This window comes from Erythranthe guttata, chromosome 7 (assembly GCF_056151865.1).
Source record: "Erythranthe guttata isolate IM_541 chromosome 7, IM_541, whole genome shotgun sequence".
In the NCBI taxonomy this organism is placed as follows: domain Eukaryota; kingdom Viridiplantae; phylum Streptophyta; class Magnoliopsida; order Lamiales; family Phrymaceae; genus Erythranthe; species Erythranthe guttata.
The window spans coordinates 3,359,082-3,373,341 of NC_142539.1; the positions used below are offsets into that span (position 1 = coordinate 3,359,082).

The 14,260-nt window shown below is 32.7% G+C and overlaps 1 protein-coding gene across 3 annotated transcripts; it reads right to left on the minus strand.

Annotated features, from left to right (window-relative positions):
- Positions 1-51: 51 nt before the first annotated feature.
- SUVH9 (SU(VAR)3-9 homolog 9) lies at positions 52-8,743 on the minus strand. 3 transcript variants are annotated; one of them, XM_088820745.1, is made up of 3 exons: positions 6,628-8,743; positions 1,053-1,356; positions 52-181 (listed from the first exon to the last, which is right to left on the minus strand). In XM_088820745.1, exon 1 carries the CDS (start codon positions 8,677-8,679, stop codon positions 6,700-6,702), a length of 1,980 nt encoding a protein of 659 aa, XP_088676871.1. In that variant the 5' UTR covers positions 8,680-8,743; the 3' UTR covers positions 52-181; positions 1,053-1,356; positions 6,628-6,699. The 3 variants fall into 3 exon arrangements, with proteins under 3 accessions (XP_088676871.1, XP_012829015.1, XP_088676872.1); XM_012973561.2 differs by lacking the exon at positions 52-181 and having other exon boundaries at positions 864-1,356; XM_088820746.1 differs by lacking the exons at positions 52-181; positions 1,053-1,356 and adding an exon at positions 2,904-3,054.
- Positions 8,744-14,260: the final 5,517 nt, after the last annotated feature.

Genomic DNA, 14,260 nt, shown 5'->3' on the forward strand with positions numbered 1-14,260 from the left:
ATATATATATATATATATATATATATATATATATATATATATATATATATATATATATATATAACCTACAGAAAAATGGGCTAATCCAACCAATCTTGCTTGCACAATGGAAAGGCTCCATCGAATCAAATTGGCTAAAGGCCGTGCGTTCATGAGCCCATGCTAAAGTTTCAATTAATTCCTGCCAATATCCACGCCAGGATATTAAGAGCATAAATCCGGTAGCCCAAACAAGATGTTCAAATAAGAACATCCATGCACAAACCGATAAACTATTCATACCAAAAGAGTTATAGCCGTTGATAAGTTATAACCATAAATAATCTCTTAGGCAGCCGCCCATCCCATCAAATAAGTGGAAGATTCATTAAACTGGTAACCGATGTGAGATAAAATCACACCTTTTCTTCTGTAGAGGCATTCATTTCTCTTATGGAAGGAACTACACTAACCTGAAAACTATCACTAGCAAACTGAAAAAAAATAAAAATTGTTCTTCCTATTTCACGGCTACATGAAACAACGACACAATATCGAACATATTCAAGTCAAATTTTACAAGTAACAAGCTGCAAAAGATGAGAGAACTCTTCTACGAAAAAAGTAGGTAAAATACAACTCAGAGATACCACGCTTGAGCAAATGCAAACATATAACAAGAAAATGATACGAGTATTCAAGTAATAGTATTCAGTTACAACATTCATGTGTAGTTGGTCTTTAGGCATCAGAATTTTACACAGAAAAAAACACATACATGTGGATGTGTGTAAAATATCTATGAATCTGTACGTGTGTACTAAAATCCAACCAAATGAATTTCACCAAGTATAAAACATGAAAAATAAAATACAAACAAAAGATGCTCGTACAAATCGTAGGATATTATTTATCATTGGTCCCAATTCGCCCATAATTTGATATTTTTCCCCCATTTGATAAATATTCTGATTCTGAAACATCGGTTAAATACACAACAAGAGATACATACATAATAACAACTACAACAACAAGAAACAATTACACAACTGCAAAAATCAAGAATGGTTTACCTTTCTAATCGGAGTTTTCGTGTACAAAGGCTAATGGTACAAGAGAGTAATTTGCGTGGAATATATATCTCTACTTGAACCTTTCTCCCATCAACAGCAGGAATCAATCGTCAAAGCTATTTCGCACGTTTAGTCAAGAATTAAAATCCCATTCAGCTCCATAATATTACTTCCTTTGTTATCTGTAGAAAATTGCAAGCCACGATAACAGATGAAATCATATGTCGCAATAAAGAGACAAACATTCATCTGAAACCGAGTAGATAGCTGCATCGTTGTATCCATAGACTGCAATTTCATATCTCTGCACAAAGAAAACCGAAGCTACAATCAGCTAACGCATGACAAGTATTAAAAGTTTCACTTAAGCAAATATCAGCGAATATACTGGTTTATTCAGAAAACAACAAATAAAAATGCAACTATTAATAGTAACCGCAAACAAGATTTTTCACAGCTAAGTTGACTTACCTGGTCAACTAAATAAGCAACTTTAATAACACATGTTCATTTATAAGGAAGTCGCACACGAAAATAATACAGCTTAAAGAAACACTCGGCAACTCAACTCGTTCAAATAATGTTTTGGTTTTGACATTTTTTCACAAAACTTGGTAAATCAAAGTACGACTTCTAGCTACTTTTTCTAAATTCGTTCAGTTTCCTTATGAATAAAAGAGACAAATGCATGAAATCAAGTAAATATAGAAATAATGAAAGAAATACACTTCATACAGGTCACAAGCTTACCTCTACGTCCTATTTTCCTTCAAAAGGAAAATCCATTAAATTTAGTTAGATTGACACAATAAAGTATGCAATGATTTTTTCACATATCTTTTCCTAAATGCAACGCCTTTAGACTCTAAAGCTCAATTTCAAGTGCGAGTGTTGTTAACAACTTATAAGTTCCAAGAAAGAATTTCTTGATTTGAGAGCTGATTAAGGATTTTACTTGTTTCGATGTGCTTCATTTTCTTTGTATATTCAATTTTCCCTCGCGTTCCATCATATACCAAAAGTTTAATGATTGTACAAATCGTCGTATTAAGAAGAACGCGTGGATAACGGGACATAGGTGTAGGAAGTTTGAGTTTATTGAACATGTCAATTAACCCATTAAGCACACTTTTTTGTGTTCAATGAGTAATCAATTTTTGGACTCATTCATGTGTCCAATGGCGGAGCCAAAATAAGACAGGGGGCCACGGCACCCCATAATTTACTTTTACTATATAGATGTTTATAATTTATTGTCTTTCCAATGTGCACCTATATTTTTAACAACTTAGTTATATATTAAAAAAATTAAAGTATGAAATAGGTAAGATGACATAAATATTTTACTACGATGACTTTATGATGCATGAGTAAATGCCAACTAGAATGGAATTGCACCATTTTGAGATTGAGTTACTTTCAACATAAAGATTACTACAAATCGTTGCACAATATCTAATCTATGTCAATAGTGGTGAGATCTAGAAAGACAGAGATTTATAAACATATTCTTGTATTGATCAATCATGTACTTACTCTTCCAATATCTACTGCGACAACAAGTGGATGTGGATGAGACACCCTTGTATTAGGGTGGACTCCAACCCACTCTTGATCCAATTTCTTACACTAAAATACCAATTTTGTTTATTTAGCTCACTCAATTATTCATTTACCCCACCCAATCACGGAAAAAAATCACAAAATGAAAATTCAAAAGCCAAAAATGTTTACATGGTCAATTGCAAGTAATTTATAACTACTTTTCATGATTATATTTTTTAAAATAAAACATTAAAAGGTTTAATTTGTGTTATTTCAAGTAAATGTTATAGATATTACTTACTATATGCTATGTTTCGCCAACAAATCCTTAAAAAGAATATCGAGGGCGTTGTTCTTGAACCTCCGCATATTTATAGCTCACTCTCATATAAAATCTTGGCTCCTTCACTGGCGATAGTTGAGCGAGCATTTCATCCACAAATAAAGTAAAACCAAGCTTCAAAATAAAATTGAAGATAAATTTCTTTCAAATTCGTTGATATTGTATAGAGAGATAAATAGTTGAAATATTAAGTATGAATTTGATCAAAAATACATTTTGTGACATGAAAAAATGTTGTGTGCTTTTAAAAAAACATACATATTTAAGAATTTAGTTGATATATTTGTCAAAGAAGGATGTTACTAATTGTAACTTCGAGCAATCGTTGTTGTCAAAAGTTTCTATTACAACATTCTCTTTTTATGCATATGTTTAAGAACTTAGTTGATTTTTTTACCATAGAAGGAAGTTATGAATTGTGAGTTGGAAAAATCGTTGTTGTCATAAATTTCTATTATGACATTTTTTTTAGTGTATATCCCCCAACCCAAAGATGTAATCTTTGCTCCGCCGTTACATATGTTGCAACCAAATGGACTTAATGTGCTTCATGCTTAAAGTTGTTAAATAACAACATGCGTAAAATAGAAACACCCATTTGTTTGTCGAAAGAAATTGGAATAAAACACATGAAATTGATTGAGTTTTTGCTTAAGCAATTCCCTTAGGACAATATTTTCAGGATGCCAAGGATGCAACAAACTCTTCACGGTAGTCTCCCAAGGTACAACAATTGGATATTTGAAGTTTGAACAAAGATCAAATCCACAGCGAACTTGAACAATGAACCGAACTTTGATAGAGAATGAGGAACGTGATATTTGTGTTTATAGACTCGGAGTGTTGGTTCACGAAAAAACACAAAGATTGGGAGAGAATTATTAAACGATGCATCTATAAATTCGAAAAACACGTATGTTTTGGATACTTAATTAGATTAGTTTGGGCAATTCAAACTTACTTCATGGTTTAGAGTAAGTAATATATGAAATTAATCTCCTCGTGTAGAATTACCAAATCCAATTAATATTACTCGCTATTCATTAATGGACATCATGGTATAAACCATGAAAGTTCCAAACCTCACGAATCAACAAATGAATCATTAAGAGGTCCATGCTTAATGAATAATAAATGAACCATTAAGAGCAACCAAACTCAACCTAAGTGGATGTTTAACAATTTATGTATGTACATATACATATATAGATGCAACATAGACAAATCTTCAACCGCATAAACCCTTTATTCATAGAGAGCAAAGCTCAAATCGTATGCCATAAGAACAAATTTTATCGTGTGAGTATTGATGATTATCACCAAATGATACTCACAAGACAACATAATTCAACTCACGAAACAACATAACTCAAGTAGTACTAAGGTGTCTTACTACTACCCGGATTATATTATATATACAAAGAAAAAGACCTTGTATTATGGTGTTAGAAAACATGACGGAATTCGGGTAGTGCTCCTTACCCGATCAGGAAATTCCATCCCGAGATATCGGCAAGAATTAAAGACACAATTAGATAAACACATTACAAAATTTACATATGTGAGCCCTCGTTTTTTCACCTTCACCCAATCGTTGTCATAAATTTCTACTACGACATTTTTTTGAATCCATATGTTTAAGAATTTGGTTGATATTTTACCAAATAAGGAAGTTACGAATTATGACTCGGAACGATGGTTGTTGTCATAAATTTCTATTACCACATTCCTTTTTAAAGTATATCCCTTAACCCAATGATGAAATCATTGCTCCGGCACTTCTTGTTGCAACCAAATGGAGTTAATGTGCTTCGTGTCTAATGTTAGTAAATAACAACATGCGTGGAACAGAACACCTACTTGTTTGTCGAAAGAAATTGAGATAAAACGCAAGAAATAGATAGTAATGCTAAAGCAATTCGCTGAAGACATTTTTTTGGGTTGCCGAAGGTGCAACACTCTTCTCAATAGTCTCCCAAGGTTTTGCGCAAAATCAAATCCACAGCGATCTTGAACAACGAACGGAACTTCGATAGAGAAGAACGTAATATATAAACTTCCGATAAAACCAATCCATAGTTGGCAAGGTTCTATTTGTGTTTATAGACTAGGAGTGTTGGTTCATAGAAACACAAAGATTGGTAAAGAACCATTCAAATGCATTTCTCAATCCGAAAAACATGTATGTTTCGAATAATTAATTGGATTAGTTTGGGCCAACTTAATTATTAATTATCGGGTTTTGGTTTAGACCAAATAATTTAACTAAATGGAAACCCAAGTTCAAGTCCAAACTCATCTCGACCCACTGGTAGGGGTAGACGACGGCACGCGCTAACCATCTACTTCAGAGCAATTTCCATTCAAACTTACTTCATGGTTTTGAGTAAGTAATATTGAAATTAATCTCCTCGAGTAGAATTACCCAATCCGATTAATATTAATTAATGGACATCATAGTATAAACCATGAAAGTTCCAACACCTCATGAATCAACAAATGAATCATTAAGAGATCCATGCGTAGTGAATAATAAATGAACCATTAAGAACAACCAAACTCAACCTAAGTCGGCTTTGAATAAGTTATGTATGCATATGTACATATACATATATAGATGCAACATAGACAAATCTTTAACCGGCATAAACCCTTTTATCCATATAGAACAAAGCCCGAAACTTTTAAAATTACTACCTTTGTCACAACATATGTACCAAATGCCCAAATTGTATGCCATCGGAGCTAATTTTGTCTTGTGAGTATTGATGATTATCACCACATGATACTCACAAGACAACATAATTCGGTAGTAGTAAGGTGCCTTACTACTACCCGAATTATGTTATATATGCAAAAAACACCTTTTGTATTATGATGTTAGAAAATTGGACGGAATTCGGGTAGTGCTCCTTACCCAATCGGGAAAACCCATCCCGAGCTTTCAACAATGATGAAGAAATTAGATAAACACATTACACAATTTGCATATGTAAGTCCCCGTACTTTGGGAATTTTGAGTTCCCCAAGAACCAGCTTTTGATAAATTTAAATGGGATTCCGGAATTAAGATTTGAAATTTCTGAATACCGAATCGCAAAAACCCTTTCCAAACTCACCCCTCCAATATCCTAAAGTTTCCATCGCCTAATTCCTCATTTTTAAATTAAATGAGCACCATAAGAATTCATCCCACTTAAGGTAATCAGAGTTCTTTTCCAAGATAACCCTCGAGCCATAAAATTTTCGAGAAACATACTTTTGATTCAACAAAGTACTCGAAAGGTCTTGGTTAACGGTCGACACCTCGAAGCAAATACATGATTTGTCAACGAAGAGGGAGAAAAAGTCCTCTTTTTTTAATAGAGTTAATTTTCTAATTATTGGTAGTGATACGAGGGTGGATGTAACTTCTGAAACTAAGGGTAATACCGAAACTCCAAACCTCAAAAGAAGTTTCTATGATAATACCTAACACCTGTCTCTTACTATTTGTACCTCTACCACTCATAGCAAGTCATTCCAAGAAAACAAAAACAGCCAATAAAAACTCAAATCAAACAATTCCAACTAGAAAAACTGGAGTCATAACAAAAGGCAACCAATAATCCATCACCCGCAGAAAAATGAAAACCGACAAGTATCATAATTTATCCCAAGAAAAAAAAGAAAACAGTTTTAAAATACCTTATGCGAGGACGCCCCCCAAGAAAGCCACCGAGCGAGTCCAAACCCCAGGCCGAATTCCACGAAACCGAATCAGTTGCAAATCGCAAGTTTCCCAGTCAACTCGTCTGCCACCCCATAATCAACGCTGATCTCCCTCAGCGGAGGAATAGTCTCCATAGCAAACAGCATCAGGTGAGGGAAAGACACATTGTTATGATCGTACAAAACAAGCTGCACAAAAACATTCGGGTTCGAACTATGGCTCATATAGCAAGCCAGATTCCTCATCCTCGAAACATCCATGGCGAAATCCAAAGGCGGGACCGACGGATAAGTAGGGCAAGAATATTCCGCCGACACCTTTGACAGATCCCCCCACTCTTTCCAGTTCTCTGAAAACCTACTAGGGTAAACCAAATTATCGCCGTTCATCGTAACCAGCTCCGCTTGCTCACGGGTGAGCACAATTCCAGTGTACTCGCAGATGAAAGAACCAGCCTGGATCAAGTCCAACGTCCTAACCCCCCAGCCAGTCTCCCTTGACCTAAACACTTCGAACCGATTCTTGATCCCCTTTTGAGTCACACGGTTTCGACAAGTCGGAGGGCAACGGCAGTGGGGCCCACATTCGAAAACCAACGGTTTTCCCCTAACAAGAATCCCGTTCAGATCATAAGCGATCTCGCCCCCGTTTTTCCTAGCGCAGAAGCAATCATCGTCGTTACACCCGCCTATACAGTCACACCCACTGCCACTGCTACCGGAGCTAAATAGATACTGAGGGAAAATGGTTGTTGTCGAATATTCATAGTAAATCGGGTCGTGGGCCTCATCTATATCGTTAAAAAGGAACACCGGCAAATTCTCTCTCCTGTGGGATATATCGAGCGAGACATAGCCTCGAGGGCGAGCTTCCAATGGGCGAGTTTTTAAACTCAGAGCAAACTTCATAGTCGTGCTTCCCATTTCCGGTTGACTGCCTATCCTAACGAGTTTGAACTTGAAAACACCGAACCCCGATCTCCCGACATCGAACCAAGTCTCCGTCACTCGGTATAGTCCGTCGTAGACGTACACTTTACCAGTGATGCTACCTTCGTACTTCAACCCGCGAATTACTCGTACCTCAACATGGTAATGCATACTCCTCTCCATTGCTAAATTCCCCTGCTCCAGTTTCTGGTGCACCACTTGCCTGCTGTGCCTGTCCTGCCCGCCGTGGCCTGTGTATATGATGACGTCACCTGAATCCTCGTCGTCTTCGTAGCCGCCGGAAACGATGACGCTCGTGGCGACTGGATCGCCGTTGGAGCTCCGGGTGGAAGGGAGAAAGTCGATTCCGGCCTGGGCCTGGCCGTGGAGGCCGAGCACGCAGAGTTCAATTCTGAAGAAGAAAACGTCTCCGATCGAGACGCCGGGGATTTCTCCGACGACTCTTTTGTCGCGATTCAGCCACAGGCCGCGCTCCCTCATTAAGGTGGATGCCTTGAGGTCACCTCTCGTCCGCCGGTGCGGGGAGAGGGTGCCCCTGCGCCTCTCGTCCTCCGCGACTGCGTACACGCGCAGGGAGTCGAACAGCATCCGGGTTCTCCGGGCTTCGTCGCGGAAAAAGCGCTGGTCATCGGGTTGGAGATCCATGACCCGGACCAGCTCCGACGAGCGGTTGTAGTACCTCCGAGGCACGTGCCGTGCGAGGATGCCATTCGAGTGTTGGGCTTCTTCGGGCTCCGGGACGGTGACTATAGCCTGTGGATTCGTGTCGGATTCGGGTAGGATTCCTACGTCTCCCAAATTTGGGAGGCCCGAGGAGAAAAAAAGCTCTGTTAATCGGTTGTAGTCGGAGCGCACCTCGGGGATGGTGGGGGTGGTGGGGATGGGGGTGGCGGCGGCGGCGGCGGTGGAGGAGGTGGTGGGGAAATTGAAGCCGGGTGGGGGTGGAAAAGGTTCATCCAATGGTTCGAGTTTAGGTTCGATTTTCGGAACGAGAAGGGCGGTGGCGGTGGCGGTGGAGGAGGAGGGATTTGAATTGTGATTCAATCGGCGGATTGTTGCTACAGAACTCGACGCCATTTTTTCCGATTGCTGTAAGAGAGAGAGAGAGAGAAAGAAGAGAGAGAAATGTAAATGGGTGAAATCAAATGAAACTGACTGACTGACAGTGTGTGTTTTGTGTGTGTGGTTGCGACGTGAATTGACGTAAATGCCCTTCCGTTGTAATTCTATGTGGTGACGCAATACTCTTTATGATTTTTTGCCAGGTCAGCATTTTATACAGTTGGTAAAGATTCGGTTTTTCATTTTTTACAGCTTTTTTGACTTTTCCAGAATTCATAGTTGGTAAAGAAAATTTATTGTGTGCACCTAAATCTAATTACTGACAAGTGTATATTGTGTGAAATGACTGCGTGTGTGTGTGTTTTTTTTTTCTGTAATTTTTATTTTCAGACACGAGCAAATAAAAATACTCCATTTGATTTTCATTATTTTGAAAAAGTGAGTTATTATGCGTAGATTAATAGACAAAACAATGATGAAATTACTTTATTCAAAGTTTCATTTTTATTTTTTTTAACACTTTAGACATTATTTAACTAATACAATATAAAATATTTTATCTCAATCTGCAATAGAAAATATATAAAAGTATTATCATTTTCTCATATTTTTCCTAAAATACTTACTATAACATTATGAAAATTTATCAAATTGATAAAATATAAAATGTCTCATCTCAATCTGCAATAGAAAATACACAAAAATATTACCATTTTTTCGAATTCTTTTTCGTAAAATGTTTGCAATCATATTATGAAAATTGATTCTCAAAATAATTAAACCTAGTTGATATTTTTAATTCTTTATATTACATCTAATATTAAATTGTTAAAATCTAGTATCAAATTCATAAAATAAAATATCTCATCTCAATCACCAATAGGAAATACATAAAAATATTACCATTATTTCTCAGATTTTTTTCCTAAAATACTTGCTAAAATATTATGAGAATTGATTCTCATTTTTTTTCAAAATAGTTAAGATTTTTAATTCTTTATGTTATATATAATACTCCCTCCGTCCCAATTTAAATGACGTTTTGGGTTGTTACACACATATTAAGAAAACCAATAATGTGTATAGATTATAGTGAAAAACATAGGAAAATACTAATATATCCTTGACATTAAGTATTTTACAGCTAACAAATTAAGAGTGATAAAGGGTAAAATTGAAAATAATGCAATTAATGATGCATTGAAAATCTAAAATGACAAATAATTTGGGACAAAAAAAACTCTCTAAAAGGACATATAATATGGGATAGAGGGAGTATTAAATTGGTAAAATCTAGTACCAAACTCATAAAATATAAAATATTTCATCTCAATCTGCAATAGAAAATACATAAAAGTATTACCATTTTTGTCAGATTTTTTCCTAAAATACTTGCTAAAATATTATGAAAATTGATTCTCATTTTTTACAAACATAGTTAAGATTTTTAATTCCTTATGTTATATCTAATGATAAATTGTTAAAACTTAGTACCAATGTTATACAATATGAAATATCTCATCCCAATTTGCAATTGAACATACATGAAAATATTTTAACAATTTGTCTCATATTTTTTCATAAAATACTTGCTACAATATTATAAAAATTGATTTCTCATTTTTTCCAAACATAATTAAGATTTTCAATTCCTTGTTTTAGGTGTAATATTAACTTGTTAAAATCTGGTATCAATTTGATAAAATATAAAATATCAATTTGCAATAGAAAATACATGAAAATATTAAATTGTTAAAATATGGTACCAAACTTATACAATGTAAAATATCTCATTTCAATCTACAATAAAAAATAAAAATAAAAATAAAAATTTACTATTTTTCTCATTTTTTTTTCTTAAAAAAATTTGGACAATATTATGAAAATTGATTCTCAGAATATTTTTAAACATACTTAAGATATTTAATTCCTTATATCGAATTTAATGTTAAATTCTTACAATTTGGTACCAAATTGAAACAATATAAAACATCTCATCTCAATGTGAAATAGAAAATACATTAAGATATTACCTAATTTCTCAGTTTTGTTTTCCTAAAATACTTTCTATAATATTATAAAAATTGATTCTCAATTTTATTTTTTAAATATAGTTGTTTAATTCTTTATATTAGATATAATATTAAATTGTTTAAATTTGATATTCTTACCTACCCTTTTAATTGATGTTTTAGTAATAAATTATCTTCTCAAATTATTTGACATTTTAGATTTACAATGCGAAACTGATTTTATCTTTCCAATCTTACCCTCACTATTAATTGTCATGGCTCTTAAATATTTCTAGCATTGTATGGAGAGAGAAAGGGGCAATTTTGAATTTTACTGTCAAAAGTAACAATTAATTAATGAGATTGTTAATATGTGTGAATAACTAGTATCTCACCCGTGCGATGCACGGGATCAAATTTTAGATCAAAAGAAATTATTCTAAAAAATCACCGAACTAAAAAAAGGTCGAGGATTTAAGTCGAATACGACCGAACAAAAAATAATAATTTCGTATTTTATATCATCACCAAAAAGTCTACATAAATTTAAAATGGCAATCTTGTACAAACCATCCACGCCGAAATGCCACAACCAACTCCAAGTGGGGAATCGAATGAATGGACCACTCTTGTACATTAATCTGAATGTTGGTACAATATAACACGAAGCTACGGTCACGAACAATGAAAATACATTTAAATAAAATAATATAGTAAAAACTTTAATTAATTGATATATAATATGATATAGTCCAAAACAAAAAAAAAAAAAATCCACTCCATCTGATTTAAATACAAAACTTAAACAAAAATAATAATAAAATAAAATATAAAATAAATACTTGTGATAAAATATAAAATACCTCATCTGACCCAAATCGTAAAACTATCTCGCCCAATGCACTCGAATCCTTAACATGAAATTTAGTTATCAAAGTGATATTTTATACATGCATTGAAATCGTTTACAACTCATCTAATACCTTGTGAGTAACCTACACATTTTGCATTGTTCATATTCTCTCAGTCGTACACATTACTGAATAATAAATCACCTAAAAATGTAAAATAAATACAATTTATATAAAATTACCTAGATTAAAAAAATTCATTGGAGCGGCACTAATGTACATTAGAGATGAAATTTTTTGTTATAAAATCACAAAATTTTGTGCTATACCTTCATAATCACTTATAAACCATCCTTATAGACAAAATTGTTAATAACATTATTCGCCTGATTCCAACTTGATAAATTTCTTTATGCTACCCATACTCTATTCTCTGCATTACGATATATAATTGTCCATGCAACTTGTAATACTAATGTTGATACTAATACTAATACTAATACTAATATTAATACTAATACTAATATTATTACTAATATTAATCCTAATACTAATACTAATACTAATACTAATTATACTAATATTAATACTAATACCAATACTAATACTAATACTAATACTAATACTAATACTAATACTAATACTAATACTAATACTAATACTAATACTAATACTAATGCTAATACTAATACTAATACTAATACTAATAGTATATTAATAACGATAATAGTGATATTGATATTGATACATATTATAGTCACTAATATTAATACTAATACTAATACTAATATTAATACTAATGTGAATACTGATACTAACACTAATCGTAATACTAATACTAATACTGATACTAATGTTAATGCTAATGCTAATGATCGATAATGATAAAAATGCTAATGTTGATACCGATACCGTTACCGATACCGATACCGGTACCGATACTAATACTGATACTGATACTAATCCTTGTAATCGTACTCAAAATAATACTTATAATCATACTCATACTTTATTATTAAAAAAACCAAAATACTTACGGACTACCATAAAGTGTGCATGTAGTACATGTAAATGGTAGAAAATATAAGATTTCAAAATTCAAAAATTTCAATTGGGCGGCAATAGCAAATCGATTTTCCTAAAAGCATTAACTCTGAATGGGAGGACTGAGGAGTATAAATTTTACCTAAAAAATATATATTGTTATATAATTGGACATAAATGATTCAAATGTATGTCTCAATTAAAATTTTATTAACGTAAATATTTAAATTAAAAAATAATACAAAAAAAAGACATTAAAAATTACGTTTCTCGGAACATTAAATTAAATAAGATAATATTTTTTGAATTTATAAAATATAAAATTCATAAAAGAATATGTATATACAAAAGTTAAGTAGGAAACAATTAATTATACAAAAATAAAAGCTGACAAATAATCAATTGACTAAAATGCATAAGCAATTTAGTTCAACTAAGCGATTTCAAAGTTTGACATAAGCATCTTGACACATGTCATTCGTTAAGGCAATAATTTTTTTAAAATATTTTATATAGATTAGTATAATATAAATCATGCCTATTGTCCTTTTTGGTTATATGCAAATTAAATTTCTCGGACGTAGCATTGTATTGCAATTCATTATTTATTATGCCTACAATAATTTTATAATAAAAGATCATTTATCAAAAAAGTTATGATATTTAAAATCTCAATTAATCTAATTTCCTTTCTTATAATATGAATATAACACGCTATTTTATATTTAACATTTCTTTCACTTTTATGAGGAGAGTAATACAAAGGGTATTGATTGTTGTTTGATGATGTCACACGCTTATTTTGGAAAATTAGCTTATCAAATAAACTCACGCGGTTTGTATTTATACCAAAACACATTATGCTATTCGGATCATGAAGGCAAGATTAAAACACTTCTAATTATAATCAATGATATTTTTTTTTTGCGTATTTATATAATTTATCAAGTCAACTAATTAAAACTTGATATTCATAAGTTCAAATAAATATATAAGATTGGGAGGACATATTAAAATAATCTATGCATTTAAGGTAATTAAAGAATGTAATTTGAGGAAATAAAAAAATTAAAAACTCGTATACTTTTGAAAATAAGATTTGAATATATCAAATTCATATCAATATTTTTGACAAAGTTAAAATAAATTAATATGTAAATTGATTGGATTATATTGATAACAAACATGACAAAAATAAAGGAAACAGAAAGTAGATAATGACGAGTGAATGTCAAACGAATGTAAGGAAATAGTAATTTTCATCGAAACATTATTAAGTGAATAAAGATACTAACAAAATTTATAATATAATATAGCATTTAATGTGATAGATTCTTTAAATTGAATCATGTAGACAAAAAAATTGACGTATATACGAAAGACTTGTCTTAATCGATTGGAATAATATATAATCTTAAAACTATTTACCATGAATAATCAAAGTGCGGCAAACACTTATATAAAATTTTGTAACCTACTAAAAAAAATGGGAAGATAAGCCTAATAGTAGCTTTGCCAAATTAAAGAATGGGCCAATGGCGTTCATACTTCATACAACTATAATGTTGCAATCAAACTTCCTTGAATCCCATTTTGCATTTCTAATTTCTTTATAGTCTCATTTATTCCGTGAATTTGTATATGTACCTGTATGCTTTGTATTTTCCACTCAAACAACGTAACTGGGTA